An 18,061-nucleotide genomic window follows, 5' to 3' on the forward strand; every position below is an offset into this window, starting at 1 on the left:
TAGTAACACCAAAGGAAGATAAAGGTTACTTTAATACTACAACCTTTAATGCTAGTATTGGCAGAGGTTAGTGTCGGTATCCTTGATAAGAATACTGTAATAGATTTCTGGTGTCAACTCAGACATACAACGTTCTGGAGCTGTTAGTCTTAGCTTCCCCCGGCCCCCCCAAAAGGTGGATATGCTGAAAATCAATGACTTTTCTTAGATCTGCCAGACAATTGATGTTGCAGGGCAAACCATTACTTAAAAGTATGGAAAAAGAGGTGACTCTAGAGGTGACTGTCACCACTAAAATCTACTTAGGGAGCAGAAATTACTGAAAACCATAAATTGATTGCAAGACTTAAATGGTAAGCTTGATGAACTGCCAGACTGTAAATGTGGACTAAACTGAGAGTGAAAAGTCCCTAGGACCTGCAGTCTTTGGGGACTCCGCATTCATACGAACACAAGAAAAAGCCAGCTCTGGCAGGAGGAAGATGCAAGCAGCATGGCCTACTTCATAACACAACCGGCCCTCCTTTGGAGAAGTAATGGCTAAAAACTCCCCAAACTTGGCAAGCAGAGGCCTACAAATTCAGGAAGCTGAACAAGTCTCAGACAGATACACAGATCTTTATCAAGACACACTGAATCCAACTCATAAAAGGTAAAGACAAAGACGTTGGAAGCTGTAAGAGCATAATACCTGTAAGTAAAAACCTATTCGAGTGTCAGCAGCTCTTTTTCATCAGAAATCAGAGACCAGAGGCAGTGCTGCAACCATTTTAAATATGGAATGGAAAAAATAATGGGTCCAGATTGCCAAATCCAATGAAAATGTCCTTCATAAAGTCAAGACTTCTCAGATGAAGCAAAGCTAAGTGAATATGTTAGTTGAAAACTTTGCTAAAAGCATGGTTGTAGTGAGTTTTCTGAAAAGAAAATCATAAAAGATGGAAATTTGAAACATCAGAAAGAAAATCAGATAAACAGATGAACAAATCAATAGAATACCTTTCTTCTTGAGTTTTAGATTTGATGTAAAAATTGCACCACCAGCTAGAGTAGTTGTCACTGTTGTAGAGAAATAGAAGTAAAGTACTACCTTTCACAATTAGCAGCTTGCATATGCAGTCTGAAGTTGAACTTAGTTAAAGCAAAAGTCTAACAACTCCATCCTTTAAAAGTTTTCCAAAGAAATTACAAGGAACTAGTACCTAATACTTTTCCATTGCTTGTTTAACTTATTTTTCTGTTACTTTAAAATACCAATATGGGGCCTGGCACTGTTGCCTAGCAGCTAAAATCCTTACCTTACATGTGCTAGGATCCCATATGGGAAACGGTTCATGTCCCAGCAGCCCTGCTTCCTATCCAGCTCCCTGCCTGTGGCTTGGGAAAGAAGTTGGGGACAACTCAAAGTCTTGGGAGCCTGCAATCATGTGTGAGACCCAGAAGAAGCTCCTGGCTTCTGGCTTCAGACCAGCTTAGCTCCAGCCATTGCAGCTGCTTGGGGAGTGAGTCAACAGATGCAAGATTTTTGTAACTGTCTCTCCTTCTCTCTGTATATCTGACATTCCAATAAAAATAAAATTAAAAATTTTTTTTTAAATACTAGTATGGCTTGATCCATTTTGTTAAGTAAACATAAATGATATAACATGTTCTAAACTGGTTTATATCTATTAGCATTTTGTATATGCTACAGAAGTATGTATATAAATTAATATATATATGTGTGTGCGCACATACAGAGCTATCTAGCATGAAGCTACTATGTTGGAATTTGGTATGATTATGATTCTTATGTATTTTATCAGGTTGAAGTTTTAAAATTAGTCCTATTTTTGTAAGAGAACCAAGTTATTCTATTTAAAAATTGTGGATCAAAGAATGTAAGAGGAGCTGCTATTGTGGCATATAGTGGGTGAAGTCACTGTATACATCACCGACATCCCTTTGAGAGCGCCAGTTCAAATCCCAGCTGTTCCACTCCCCATCCAGCTCCCTGCCAATGTGTCCAGAAAATGTGATTTCCTATCCTCAGTGAGATGTGAGACAATGAGAATACTTCAGGAAGTCTGCTTCAAACTCAGCTCTGTTACTGAATGAACACAGAAGTGTCTATAAACCTAAGGGAGAGAATTGGGTGTAGAGTGGATGTGGAAGGCTGTCACTGTCTGATATGTGACCTTCAATAACTGAACTCCTGTCCAGCAGTGTAGGCCCCATGCCCTCTTTGGTCATTAGTAATCACCTTGATTACGGTACTTTTATTCCAGGCCCCGTTTGTCTAGATAGAATAAGGATGACATCTCCTCATCAGCTTCTTTGTGATATTACAATGAATGTCATTGTTTAGTCAATTCTTGACAGAGTCCAAATCAATACAAACTACAGATGTAGGGCCTTCTTCAGGCTAATTTTTAAAATAATGTAGCAGATTCTTTGTAGGTTGATTTGTATAATACAGGTTTATTAGTAAGTACTCATGTGATAGTATAATACAGACTGCTTTAATTATCGAGCTCAAAGATCCCGTTGGTCTAAAGTAGGAAGTCTACTAATGTAACCGTCTGATGACGTGCTCAGTGAATGGCCTCACTTGTGGCCCTCTGGGATGCAGGACGTTACCGTTTTATAGTTTCCTCTCAGACTTACTCGGTCATTTGGCAAAGGGAGAAGACACTATAAAGAAGACATGGTTTCTTAATTTCAGCCCAGGAGTGATCTTGTCTCCATCTATGACAGCCTGGAAGTGATACATCACTCTTCTCACGTTGCTTTGTCATTCTCCTCCCCAACCCCACGCCTGTTGTGAAAAGGGCAGAGAAATAGAGGCTCTGGCGGGACAGCTGATTCTTAGCAATAGCTCTATACCATGAAAAGGAGGCGCAAAGATTAGGTGGTCAGTAGACCATCTCCACGCCACCTAGAGGAACAAGGTGAGGAAACGTGATGCTCACTCTGTGTGCCTCCCATCTCAAGAATTGCCACTTGAGTTGGTTGCTGTCCAGTTCCCACAAATGGCTATTTGATACATCTTGTCTTTCATTTTTAGTTGTGTCTTACACAAAGGTAATTATGATACCAGGAAGCTGGAACAGGAAGTACTATTGTGTTTATTTTAACCCAGCATTTATTAAACTGATTCATAGAGGCCCCTTTTCTTCTTACATCAATTACCAAAGCACTTCAAAGGACACTTTTGCAAAAAGTAGGATTCTTACCATCCCCCCTAAGTTTTTGTTTTTGCTGTTGCTTCAGTTTAGTTCTCATCATATTGCAATTCTTTCACTTCTTTAGCTCACATGAATTTAGCTCGTTATTGTTTAAAGGGCAGGTGTTTTGAAGCAAGCAAAACTAAAAGCAGTTGAAAAGCTGTTACATGTGATTTCATGAGAAAGTAAGCACAGTGCTTTGGCTTGAATACCTGGAGTATCAGGGTAGAGGGCAGAGTTTCCATATTCATTACTTAGTATTCACATGGTCTCTGGTTTCCTGCTTTGTCAACCGTAGTTTTTAATCTGCAAAATGGGGTGTTGGTGACAATTATATAACTCGCAAATAAGAAGAAACTTAATACATATAAAGCTCCTCTTCTCTCCCCTTTCTGTGTTCTCCCAGTTAGCAATGCATTGGTTTTATTAATGTAAAATTGTGCTATTCTGTCACAAACAATGAAAATTATATGAAAAAAATCAAAGAAAGAATGCAGTAACTGTATAGGCAACTTCCAGTTTACAAACACTGAATTTAAAAAAAAAAACTACACTTAGTTGGTTGGATTCTGACAACCGACACCCTGCCATTTGTGATTGATACCCTGCTGCTAAATTTGCCTTGAGGTTCATGAATTCAGCTCTGCTCTTTACTCACACTGATTCGTGTAAGGGTTGGGAGTTGTAGATTATCAGGGTGGGGGCAAGTTACTATTGACTAACATTTCTGTGGAAACATTTCTGGTAAATTGCTGAAGAACTCTTAAGGTTAAAAAGGACTTGACTCTCTAAATTTTGGGCAGTTTGTTGTGATTTCTCTTGCCATTCTACATAAATATTTCAAAGTAAATATTGTATTCTGTACATTTGACTTCTTCTTTTAGAGAGTCCCGCCCCCACCCCAACTGTTAAGTTTCAGACCTAAAGCGCATGGATCTACTCCTGCCACAATTCTCATGACATCAGTTGCTGCCTCCATGAAAATTCAGAGAGCACTACCATGTAACTGCCTAGGACCCTCAAAAGACCTTCCTCCCCCAGCTTCCTGGAGACCTTTCCTTCTCACAGCTGGAGTCAATGTCCAAATAGTTGGGTCTGTGCAAACACACCGCTGTCTCTCCACACACAGCTTTACATGGGTGAGGAGAATGATACAGACTTGAGAGGATTCAAAGGATGCAAAAGTTAGGAAAGAGACCAATGTTTGGGGCCCTTGGCAGAGCATATGAATCATGGAACCACCTCTTTAGCTCATTGTGGGTTAAATTATCCAGGCACTCTTCTTTCATTAACCATATATTGTTTTTTAGAGTGCTCATTATTTGCCCATGAGTTATCTTCAATACTGAGGATCACTTGTAATGCCATTTAATAACATTTTTCTAGATATAAACACTGCAAATTCTCAAACTATTGGATGACTCAGGTGTAGGTTTATATGAACTAACTTAAAGGGAAAAAAAGGAGGGTAGTAGTTAAGATACTGGTTAAGTTGTATGTATTTCTTATCAGAGTTCTTGAATTGGAGTCCCAACACCAGTCTTAATTCCAGCTCCTTAATAATGTGCATCCTGGAAGAAAACAGATGATAGCTCATGTGCCCAGCTGCCACCCACATGTGAAACCTGGATTGGTTTCCTAGCTCCTGTCTTTGTCCTGGTCCTGACTCATTCACCGTGAGCATCTGGGGAGTGAGAGAGCAGATCAGAGCTGTTTCTCCATGTCTATCTGTCCCTCTATTTGCCTCTGCAATTAATTAGTTAATCAATTTATTACATTTTAAAGCAACGAAGAGGAAAGGCCATTGAGCCCAGCAGGTAGTATTGCCATCGAATATGCCCATGTGTCCATGGAAGACAAAGGTTCATTTCCCTGCTCTGGCTCCAGCTCCCTGCTAATGCAGACCCTGCTAGCTGTGTTGATGGCTCAAGTTGCTGGGTTCCTGCCACCTAAGTGGGAGCCCAAAACTGAGTTCCTAATTCCTGATTTTGATCCCATCCAGCTTCAACTGTTAAAGATATTTGGGGAATGAGCCATTAAAGATCTCTCTCTCTCTCTCTCAGTCTCTCTCCCATGCCCTCACTCACAGCCTCTTGTTAAAACCAAAGAAATGTTTATTCACTTCTCTAGTATCTTTTTTTGCAACTATGTTCTTAACTTTCCTATCCAAAGTAGTTAGAAGCCAGGATGAGGAAGGTTGACCTATTGAAAAGCCTTGGAAGTAAACCCTGATGGCAAGTGTCCTGAGGAGTGTGTTTAGCGGGGACCTGGGGTGAGGGCTTTTGAAGGAGGGGCAAGTGCAATTTATAAAGCTATAATTTATAGGGATTCAATCAGCCTTCTCCAGTGTTTGGCTTCAAGGTGTCAGAATGGATTTTATAGGTCAACAGGGTTGCTCTAATGATTATCCGAGCTTCTGCTCCTTCAGTGGGGAAAGCCTCAATTTTATGGGTTCGCCCTACAAATTCAGCAGGCTGGGTGTTAGAATTCTGAACAGACTGTGTCCCTCTTGCTTGAAAGCAGCAGGCAGCAAAATAGGTCCGGAAATTCCTGAGCATTGGGAAGCCAGCACTAATGCAATTACCTGAAATAAAAGAAGGGGTCAGATAATAAAGGGCAAAGGTTTTTCCTTTTAAAGTAGAGCGCCAAGTAAACAAAACCAGCTGTCCCTGGAGCCAACAAGCTCTCCTCATTAACGATTTTAATAGGCTAATGGGCTCAAGTGGCTAATTGTAGAACAGTCCCAAAGAACTAAATCTAGGGGCCTGGAAAAGAGGGAGTGGGTAGCATGGATATGGGGTTAAAGCCAGCAGACAGAGACAGAAAAGAGGCAAGACCTGTCCCTGGAAGAGACTACTCAAATAGCCAAGATGGGATTAAGGCAAGAATAAGAAGCATGGACAGGGAGTCTCTAATGTTTCTGTCAGTATCCCTGCAATGTGGACTTGGTAATCTCAGCTAAAGCCAAATTTTAAGTTTATATGCAAGTTTAATAGAGCATGAAATAGTTTAAAAAATAATCATGGGGAGTTTTATGTACATTTTCTATGAAAAAACTAGAAAGGTATTTAACAAAATGAGCTTCTGTAGAGATTGGGATTTGCTGATTTTGATTCTCATGTTCCGATTTTATGTTTGTTTTCCATTCTCTCTGCAACATTTGCTTCTTTTATAATAAAACATGGAAGTCTGTTTAAAATAAACATTTTAAATAAAATGTATATCCCACCGAAGATAAAATGTAAAACTAATGAGGACAAGAGAGCTGGCAATCTCATGATAAGCAGTTCTACTCTGTGCACTCTGCCATCTTTGCCACCTCCCCATAGCGTGAGCTTCATGTGAGCTGCTCACCTAGACACAAGAAGTATGGCAGGGCATCCAAAGAGATCAACAGTTTGTGCCTACACTTATTTCAGCCTCTGTTGCATTTCTAACAGCTTTAAACTAGCTCAGTCACTTGTGATGTCATCCCAATAGTTGCTGAAATTCAAGATAGATGGAAGAAGACTTGAGTTTGCCAGGGTCTGTTTGGGAGGTACCAGAGCACCTTTAATTGATGAACTTCCTACCTCTCTCCCTTCTTTTCTTTTCTCCTTTTTAATGTATTTGGAGTTAAGAGCCTTTGTGGTCATTTTTTAATTAATTCTTATATAGACCAATGGATGGCTGATAATCTTTATCTTTCCAGTGAGAGAGACAGAAAAGCAGCAAGATTTACCCCCAGATCACTGCTCAGTCAGCCCGAATCCAACCCAAATTCTTTTTTACACAATCTGTGTTATAAATCATCATCTTTATCACCTTGAACAACTATTCTTACCAAGTAATCACTGCAGACCACTCTGCCTCGCTCATGCCCAAATGTAAATGATATATTGACCGCTTCAACACTGGCAGTTATGAACAGAGAACAAGCACATATTTTCCAAATAGTAACAGATTGAAGACATTGAATGTTTTCTTAAAAGCTCCACATTTACAGAGATTAAGTGTAACAAACTAATTATCCAAGGATTCCCCCAAAAATTTTTACATATTTATCAGATTCATGCTATGTGCTATGACCAAAGTTTATATTTCTGTAGTGCAATATAAATGAGGGTTAAAGGTTGTAAATGAATCTTTCTAAAAGTTGCCATTGTATTTTAAATGTGAATTGGACTCAGACTAAGGTTATTGAAAAGATGCTGAGATGGTCAGGATGGGAGAAATTCCAATATGATATAGACAGTAAATGGCAAAACTGAGATTGAACCAAAGTTTTCTATATTTAGGTTCTGTGTTTCTGAGCAAAGGGACAAAGTGAAGGAGGGAAAGAACAAAGGGACCTTCAGTTTTGGGCCGTGGCCTGGGGACACTCACTATGGTGTTCATAGGGGATTGTTCCTATCGAAAAATGACATCTGGCACTTTAATGTCAAAAAATACTAAACTATATGGATTGCCAACAAAAACTAAAAGTGCTGATGTTTGATATAATTGCTACAGAACTAATAAACAGAAAAAACAAAACTGACATGTTTGATTAAATAAAAGAAACAAAACACTTTTTGTCATTTACCTAGATATCCTATAATATAATAAGTACTCGTATCCTCAAATTTTTGTTAAATTGAAATTCCATAAGTTATTTATTTTAAAGCACTTTTTCACATGTTATTTTTAACACGGTTCTATTCCAGCATCCTATCTTTCACATAATAGGTCATTTATCTCAATTTTTATTTCAATATTTATCTCAAATATAGAGGATGAGTTTTTATGGCACAGCACATTAAGTCACCATTTGGGATGCCTACAATCCCATATCAGAATGCTGCTTCTGCTTTTGATTCAGTTTCCTGTACAACCTAGGAGGCAGGCAGCTGAGGATAATTCATGCACTGGGTTCCTGCCACCCACATGTGAAACCCAGTGGAGTTCCTAGCTCCTGCCTTCAACCTGCCTGTTCTAGCAGTCATGGACATTTGGGGAAGCAAAGTAGTGGATGGAAGACTCTCTCTCCACCTCTGCCTCACTCTGTTTCTATCCATAGCACTCTGCCTTTCAAATAAGCAGACGTAAATAATTAAACTTTAAAAAAATAGAGGTACTGAAAGTGAAGTACTAATTAAAAGAGATTGTAGAGCTCTTACAGTGGAAGACATAGACATCCCCAGTAACTGTGTGTTGCACATAAGTATTTATTGGATATGAATCTAGCATCTGTATCAAGGATAATGTAAAATGCCATATAGTTATTTTGTTTTATTGTCTAGCATGAATAACCATTAAACTTTTCCTCTCTGAATAGCGGCTCCACCTTTTGGAGATTCTATACTCATACCTAATGAATCCCCTATCATTTGTTTTCCCATCTTTGTGAGCTGGAAATATGGGAAATTAGCAAAGAATTAAAAGTAATTTAATATCTATTCTGTGCCACTGTAATATTGTTGTCTTATCTATTCTTCAATTAATCCTAAAAGTTAATGCTAAAACAGATGCCTGGATCCCATATGTGAATACCAGGGTTCAGTGTGGGCTCCTGCCTCCAGCTTCCTGTTTGTATCCAAAGCCTCTCGGAGGTGGTGGTGATGGCTCCGGCCACTGAGTTCCGGCCACCAGGTAAGATACCAGAATTGAGTTTCTGGTGCCTGACTTAGCTCTGCCTGTGGCCGTTGCAGACATTTGGGGAGTGAACCAGGTCATCATATGATAGCAGGGAGACTTAACATTAAAAAGAATTTTCACATAATTCTGTAATAGGTACTGTCAAAGAACATCTTATTAAAAATGAAATAATCTATCACTAGCCATCAACAAAGGGAGGGGACAGTTACTTAAGTATTAGAAGCATTTAGAAATCTAATTAATTTAGAACTGTTGCAAAGGTGGAGTAAGGAAAAATTTACACAAATAAAGGTCACTTACCCTGGGCCAGTCCCAGCATCTTCAGAGTAAAATATGCTGCAGAGGAGGCCCCATGAGCTGATTGTCCTGTTTTGGTCAAATGTTCATGACATGATGTCAGCGCAACATGATGTTTCATTTAAGCTACCTAATGAAAATCAGATCAAAATCAAACCAAAACAAGAACAGCAAATACCAAATCTTTCCTGCTTCAGAAAGGGTCCCTTGAAATGTAATTAGTTTAGTTCATTTATTTGTCAATTCATTTGTTGATTCATTTTCATCTGTATATGGTAGAACATGGATTGAGAACATTAGAGACCTACTAACTGCACTAATTACTCTTAATAAAGAGGACTGACTCAATGTAGTTCACAAATACAATTCTAGGAATATAATGGTATTCCCCTGCTCTCTCTTTTTGTCTCTCCCTCTCTCCAATTCTTAAATTTGTGAGAGGAAGCTTTTAATTTACATTATAAGGGAAGGCTTAATGCTCAACTGAATAAACAGTTCAAAAGTAGAAGAGGTTCTAGTTCCGTGGGAATATAGGCAAGGAGTATAGACAATAGTGAAATGACAAGATAGCCAACTCATATGCAGTAAATTTTAAAGCAATCACAACATTAAAACTATAGTAATATATCATTCTTAGCTGTTGGTTTGATGAAAATATGTAAGAGTTAGACAAACCTATATTTGCAGTGTTAATGATTCAAAGAGGCATTTCTCTTATTTTTGTTTTTTGATGGTTTTATTTTCCTTTAAATATTAGCTCCCACATACAAGGAAAAACATACAGTACTTAGCTTTCTATGTCTAGGTTGTTGCACTCAACGTGGTACCCTTCAGTTGCATGCATTTTGCTGCGAATGGTAGAATTTGTCTTTTTAAAAAGCTAAATATTATGTGCATGTATGTGTGTATATATATTCCAACTTTCCTTAGCCATTCTACTGTTGATGGGCACCCTGGTTGATTGATTCCATAATTTGGTTATTGTGAGCAGTGCTCCTATAAACATAGTGGTGCAGGTATCTCTTCGATGCAACGTGCTCATATCCTTTGAGTAGATTGCTACGGGCACTGGTGGGATTGCTAGATCAGAAAACAAATCTGTTTCTAGTATATTCATAAATCTCCATACTCTTTTCTACAGTGGCTGCATTAATTTACATCTCCACCAACAGTATGTGAGTTCTCCTCCCTCTACACCCTCACCAGCTTTTGTTACTCTCGGTCTCTTAGAAAACAGTCACTTTGCCAGGGCTGGTATCACCGCTCTGATGGCTAATGATGTTGAACACTTTTTCATATATTTTTTGACCATTTGTATTTCTTCTTTTGAGAATTATCTGTTGAGGCCCTTCACCCGTTTCTTTTTTTAGTTTTTAAGATTTATTTCTTTTTATTGGAAAGGCAGATATACAGAGAGGAGGAGAGAAAGAGAGGAAGATCTTCTGTCTGATGATTCACTCCCCAAGTGAGTGCAATGGCCGATGCTATGCCGATCCAAAGCCAGGAGCCAGGAACTTCTTCCGGGTCTCCCACACGGATGCAGGGTCCCAAAGCTTTGGGCTGTCCTCGACTGCTTTTCCAGACCACAAGCAGGGAGCTGGATGGGAAGCAGGGGGATAAGAACCGGCATCCATATGGGATCCCTGCACATTCAAGGCGAGGACTTTAGCGGCTACACTATCATGCCTGCCCCACCCCCTTTTTTTTTCTTGGAAGGCAGAGTTACAGAGAGAGGCTGTAATGGTCTGAAGTCAGGAGCTTTGAGCTTCTTCAAGGTCGCCTATGTGGATTCCAGGGCCCAAGGTCTTGGAAGATTTTCTGCTGCTTTCTAGGTGCGTTCGGTAGGAAGTGAAACAGCTAGGACTCAAACTGGCACTCATATGGGATTCCCTGCTGCAGGAGGAAGCTTTACCCACTAAGCCACTGTGCCATTCCCTGCATGTTTTCCCCTGAAATGTTTATTTTACAACTTCATTGAAATATGGTTGATATACCAAAAATTGTACGCGTTTAACACACACAGTTTTGCAAGTTTGGACACAGACAAGCATCCATGACCCCATCAACATGACAAAGTTAGCAAATACATTTATTATTTCCAAACAATATGTGTTCCAAGTGTATTCTGGGGGCATTTGTTTTATTTTCTTTTCTTTTTTAAAGAAAAAAAATGTACTGTCTCTTAAATTTTTAAGTGCATGATGAAGTGTTTTTTTAAAGATTTATTTATTTTTTTATTAGAAAGCTGGATATACAGAGGAGAGACAGAGAGGAAGATCTGCTGTCCAATGGTTCACTCCCCAAGCGGCCGCAATGGCTGGAACTGAACCAATCTGAAGCCAGGAGCCTCTTACGGTCTCCCATGCAGGTGCAGGGTCCCAAAGATAATGAAGTATTTTTAATGATGGGCTCTGTGTTGTACAGTAGATCTATGGAGCTCTGCCCTTTTCTTAACTGGATTGATTGTGTTTATTTTCTTTTTGCTGTTGAGAGTTTTGAGTTACTGACATCTAAAGGCTGGCTACTGCCCCTTTGTCAGATAGGTAACTTGCAAATATTTTTTCCATTCCACTAGGTGTCTATCTTCACTTTATTTAATTTGCTCTACAGAAGCTTAGGAGTTTTTTGTAATCCCGTTTGTTTAGTTTTCCTTCTTTTGTCTGTGCTTTAAGGATATTATCCAAGAACCTGTAGCAATATCTTGAAGTGTTTCCCACATATTTTCTTCCAGCAAATTCATAATCTCAGATCTTACACTTAGATCTTCAGTTGATTATTATATATGATGAAAGATTATGGATTTAATTTTATTCTTCTACATATGAACATCTAGTTTTGCCAGCACCATTTATTTAATTGATTATCCCTATTTCAATGTCAATGTGTGACTTTTGTCAAAAATTAATCACCTATACATGTGGATTAATTTCTGGACTGTCTATTCTGTTCCATAGATCCGTCAGTTTTTATGGCAGTGTCATGCTGTTTTAATATCTTGTTTTATGCTTTTAAGCCAGGTGTTGTGATATCCCAATATGATTTTTTTTTTTAGTGTCAGGATCATTTTGGCTATTTTGATTCTTTTGTGATTCTATATTAATTTTAGGGTTTTTTTTTCTAATTTTGCAAAGAATGTTGTTAGGTTTCTGATAGAGTTTGTCTTATTTGCTTTGGTGTATTTTCTCACTTAAAAGTATAAAAACCTCCCTCATACCTTTATTACTTTAAGGTAGGGATCAGACTGGACATGAATGTGTGATACATGCATTTCCCTAGGGAAAGAAAGTAAGCTTGTTTCTGTTATCCAATTTATATTGTAGAATTTCTATCAATTCCCATATAGCAGTTAATAGTGTTCACTTTACAGAAGTTGAAGAAACTCATGGCTTTATCCCACAAATGGAGTTGGATATTAAAAAGAACTAAGAAATATATGCATTGCTTATTTGATAGATAGTTATTGGTCATATGAGAGCCCAAGTGGAACATGGGCTCTTCAGGCAACAAAGACCTCAGGCTGGAGAGGTATATTTGTAGTCCTCTGCTTGAGATTTTATCTGATTCTTACTTTATTTTTATTCCAGTTGCTACATTGATGGCCGTGTGGTCAAGGTGATGGACTTCCTGAAAACTCGCCTGTTAGACACACTCTCTGACCAGATTAGGAAAATTCAGAAAGTGAGTAAAAGTATCCCAGAAAGAAGAGGAGCAAGTTTCGGGAATAACACAAGAAGTCCCGGGTTCCAACTGGACTTCAGCACTGTGGCAACCAGGGTGGGGAAAAAACGAAGTGAAATACTTTAGGCTAAAGTTACTTCTCACAATTGATGATTGTCTTTTATTGTTTTCCTAATTCACAAGTGTCTGTATGTGTCAATCAAGGTTTAAAAGGTTCTCTTTGTAAAATAACCTACTTCTAAATTGTGACTTCAATAGGGAAAGGATAGGCTGACATTTTGTGATTAGAGTTTAATTTAGATCATTATGGGGAGACCAGTAATTATAGTCATTCTGTAAAATTCTGGTCCTGGGGTAGTTAGTAATTCTGAGCCAAGTTTATGCAATTCCTAGGTGTCTTAGAATCAACCAAGTAAAGTCGCATTTTGTAAGAAGGAGGAGGAAACTTTATCATATAAAATAATTCCACAAAGGTCAGTGTTTCTCTAATTCAAATATGGTGAAAATCACGGTGGTCTAGTTTCCAGTGTCACTCCTGATGTTCTCATTGAATAGAATTGGAATGGATCCAAGTGATCTCTAGTTTTAGTAATTATAATCCAAGTGATTCCATGTAATACAGATGGTCCTAATATCATATTTTGAGAGGCATTAGATTTGCTGATTCTGAATTGCTAGACATCTTTTGTCTACAATTTCAGTGAACCTCTCTACAAAATAACATATTTTTCTTTGCACAGTCAGCTTCTTTCCCAGGAAATGTGGACCCTTTGAGGATTTTGATACCTCTTGGGTGTAATAAATAAATCTTTTCAGAAAAATTGCAACAGGTGATCCCTCAATAAATATGAACTGAATGAATAAATGAATGTACAACTGAGTAGCTCATGTATAAAAATAGTTCTGAAAGAAAATCCTATTGGAAATAATCGTGGAAAAGCACTTTTGAGTATTGAGTTAGGAATGGTATCTTTTTTTCTGTATTTGTAACAATACTCAAATTACAAAGAAATTCGTATCACTGGGGTTTTAGAGACTGAGAGGCTGTCTGCTACCTCTAGGAGCCAGGTACATTATCCAACGCCCTCTTTTGTCCTTGGAAAGGATTGGGGCACTAAGTGAGCTGAAATGTTCCTAACAGTTCTTGTCTGGCATTCATTCACCAAAAAATATTTATTAAACACTTAACAAGTACGATATAAAGTGTGCCACAAGCTGGGGTGTAAAATCAAATAACACATGGTCTGAACATTCAAGGATTCAGTTTTAAATTTTTTAAAAGATTTATTTATTTTATTGCAAAGTCATATATACACAGAGGAGGAGAAACAGAGAGGAAGATCTTACATCCAATGATTCACTCGCCAAGTGACTACAACAGCTGGTGCTGCGTTGCTCTGAAGCCAGGAGCCAGGAACTTCCTCCAGGTCTCCCATGCGGGTACAGGATCCCAAGGCTTTGGGCCTTCCTCAACTGCTTTCCTCGGCCACAAGCAGGGAGCTGGATGGGAAGCAGGGCCACCAGGATTAGAGCCGGTGCCCATATGGGATCCCTGTAGTTCAAGGTGAGGACCTTAGCCGCTAGGTCACCATACCGGACCCTCAGTTGTAACTTTTAATACCTAGCTTGAAGAAGTTAAAAACTTACTACGCAATGCAATAGCATTTCAACCAATTGAAAACAAAAGGGCCTTTTAAAAGATTTATTTATTTTGAAACTCAATATTACAGAGACAGGGAGAGACAATGAGAGAGGAAAAAAAATCTTCCATCTGTTGGTTTACTCCCTTTGGTTGCCTATACCCCAGCTAAGGCTGGGCCAGACTAAACCAGTAGCTAGGAGTTTCTTCAGGTCCCACGTGGCTGGCAGAGGCTCAAACACTTGGACCATCTTCTACTACTTTCCTAAGCCATTAATAGGGACATGGATGGGAAGTGGAACAGCTGGGATAAGAATAAGCACCCATACAGGATGCCAATGCCACAGGGAATGACTTTACCTGCTATGCCACAACAGCCCCACAGTGCAGTATTGTAAGCACAACGTGTTAATTCGGTAATAGGTAATGCAGCCCAGGAAGGGAGAATTGTCATTCTTACAGTGTGTATTGAATGTTTAGGCCTAGGCTTTCAAAAGTAAATAAGAGATGGACAAAGAATGATTTTTAATGCCTGTATATCTACAATTCTCACCCAAAAGTCAGAAGTGAGGTTTTCATTTCTTCTCTACTAGTAGAAGTTATAAGAAATCCTTATGAAGTCCCCATTTAAGCTCATGGTGATTAGATAAGATAGAGTTTCCCTAAAATGCAGCCATGTAGGAGTAGTTGGATAAGTCAGTGATGGGGTTGTTTGAATAGGAGATCAAGGGCATGGGATCTGAAATCTGATGAGCTGTGTCCTTAGCCAGGTGATTTCTGTGGGCTTTTCCATTTATAAAAGAGACTCCAAACTACTATCAGTCCTCTCTCTTAGGAACAGTAAGAAGGCCTTGCTTTGTTAACTCTGTTGAATGCTAAATCTTATGTTATTATTGTTAGTTATTAAAATTACCTTTAATAATAATTTCTGTGATTACAGACGTTTCATGCCTTTATTCTCCACTTATTCTTTGCTCTTGCCCCGTAGCTCCTTTTTCTTTGAAATCTGAGGTTTATGGTAGGTATTTTTGTTACCTTAAAGACAGTCAGTCAATTGCTAAAAACAGCTTTGATTTTCAAATTTAGACTGTCACTTAAAGAAGCTGTCTCCATTTTCTGAACAGTGACTGAATTATCTAATTATATGAAAATCTACATGATGCATTCGGAGGCCAATCAGAGAATGTTAGGACAATGTTTAAACAATCCGCTTCTTTAGATTACCTATACAATCTCTCACTTCTATCAAAAAGAGGATAATCACCTGTACATTGGGAGATGATCAAAGGAAAGAGAATTTAGTATTGAATGCAGGGAAAAATCAGATGAGAAAATGAGAGATCTGAGACACAGAGCAGATGGTACAGTGTAGATAGCTTGGGCTGACTCCAAAACAATGACATAGGAAACAAGAAGAAACACTTTGGTTAAAATCCTTTGGAACTGGTACTGACACAGTGGCATAACAGGTTAATTCTCTGCCTGTGACAACAGCATCCCATATTAGCACGGGTTTGTGTCCCAACTGCTCCACTTAAATCCGGCTTCCTGCTTGTAACCTGGGAAAGCAGCAGAGAATGGGTCAAGATCTTGGACCCCTACACCTATGTGGGAGCCCAAAAAGCTCCTGGCTTTGGATTGGCTCAGCTCCAGCCATTGTGGCCACTTGGGAAGTAGACCAACAGATGAAAAATCTCTGTTTATGTGTATGTGTCTTCTTCTCTGTAAATCTGCCTTTCAAATAGAAATAAATAAATCTTTTTTAGAAAGTCACTTGAAATCTGTAATCTGTATCTTTATCTCCTGGAGGAATCAGAAAAGGAAATAACACTTTGTGATAATCACAGGAAGGAGTTGGTGAAATCCCAGTCATAAGGGAAATATTTCTAAAAGCACTGTCCACATGATTGCAGTTTGAGTACCAAATAAATGGAGCAATAGGCTTCCACAGTATTTAGAACGTTCCTTTCATCCATTCATCTCGCATTTAATAACTGTTTATAATGTCTTAATATTATCCAGGCCTCTAAAATGGTAAACAAAACTTATGGTTGTATTCAGAGACACTATGAATTAATGGAAAATAGCTAATAAAACAAGCAGTTAATATAAGATATGAAGAATTCTATAATGGGATATTGTAGGAGCCCACAGTGGGAAGTATCTACCCAAATTTGTATAATAAGGCACATCAGGAAACTCCTCAGAAGTAATGACGTTTAGACTAACACCTAAAGCACAGACCCCTTCAATTTATGAAGTCCTTCATAAGTTGGATCAGAGAATGACTGGTAGGGAATGATTTTATGGATCATAATATCACCATGATGATCCATTTGCTAATATAATCATCTTCTATGACTGCTTGTAACATTTAGGAAAGAGGGATACTTTTGAAATTTCAATAAATGAAAAGATGTTATACTACTTCTTCCAATATATCTTAGTTTCAGGACTATAGAAGTAAGTAAGACAGAAGGCTATGTAATACTTCTGAATTTATCAACACGTTTAAAAATACATCTTTGTTTCATCTGACCTCTCAGTTTACCAACTTAACTCAATCTCTTTCTTCCAAAAAGAAGGGAGCAAAAACAGAAAGTACTCTTGAAAACTGTATAGTAACTGGAAGCACAATCAAAGAGAAAACAAGAACTCTAATAAAGAAAACTGGAAAACGAAAGCACATTATTAGGGTAATAATAATACAACCACAAAATCAGTTTTTGATTTCTGTGTTTATTAACTCGTTCATTCAACAATGTAAAGTTGTTATTTCAGGCCAGTGCCTGCCAGAGTGCTCTGATTGAGGTCTGTAAATGTTAGAGACACAGAAGAGGCTACAGAAAATGAATAACAAAGTAGGAATATACTACTAAAAGCAGTAAGATGATAAAGGACACGGCTTCTTTTCTTTCATTTGTGTCTCACAATTTCTGTCTGATGTTCACGCTGCACAAGAAACTTAGTGCTGCTAACTGTAGCATAGTATTTAGTAAATAGAGACTGGTTTAGAAACTCATATTGGCAATACCTACAGTTAGGTATTGCAGGAAAGTTTCTTCTGCATGTATGTTCAGAGGTGGAAAAAATGGTCTTTTTTTTAGCCCAAACTAACATTTCAGTTTGTATGTTAATGCCATGTATTTTATTTGAGAAAAATATTTTTTCATTCTATGTTAGGAAGGCAATAGAAATGAATAGAATCTGGGAAGAGATAGAAATGGGAGAATTGTAGTTTGTGCTAAGCAAGGGTAAAATTACCACTGAGGCTGCTAGAGCCTGTGGCTTGTAAGTGAGTAAAGCCTCCAGGAAACCGGACCGGTTACTTAGTCACAGATAAGGACTGGGAGAAGGAGGAGGTGTGGTTCACATTCAAGGGGCTGCTTTCCAGTCTAATGCTCCACCAGCACTTGTTCTTGAACACAGAGCTTTGGGACACTGTGAGTCTTCCATATTTCCCTGCATATGCTCATAATTCCCTTGGCTCCCCAGTGGCTATTTTTTCTATATGTTCTTATATTAATTTTTTGCTTTGTTGGTGGTTATATTCAATTGCTTTTCTGTGGTTTGAGATAACAAGAGTAGAGAATGCAATTTTAAATCCTAAAAATGTCACAGAAAC

At 38.4% G+C, this 18,061-nt stretch overlaps 1 protein-coding gene across 3 annotated transcripts in view; it reads left to right on the forward strand.

The window, feature by feature from the left end:
* Positions 1-18,061, forward strand: part of HPSE2 (heparanase 2 (inactive)) — a 474,845-nt gene that overhangs the window by 318,350 nt on the left and 138,434 nt on the right. For all 3 annotated transcript variants that reach the window (XM_040992335.1, XM_040992336.1, XM_040992337.1), the window contains one exon: positions 12,704-12,797. In XM_040992335.1, coding sequence (XP_040848269.1) covers positions 12,704-12,797 — 94 coding nt within the window. The remainder of the gene's footprint in view (positions 1-12,703; positions 12,798-18,061) is intronic.

The sequence above is a fragment of the Ochotona curzoniae genome, unplaced genomic scaffold, assembly GCF_017591425.1.
Source record: "Ochotona curzoniae isolate NIBS_2020 unplaced genomic scaffold, NIBS_Ocur_1.0 contig_66, whole genome shotgun sequence".
Lineage (NCBI taxonomy): Eukaryota > Metazoa > Chordata > Mammalia > Lagomorpha > Ochotonidae > Ochotona > Ochotona curzoniae.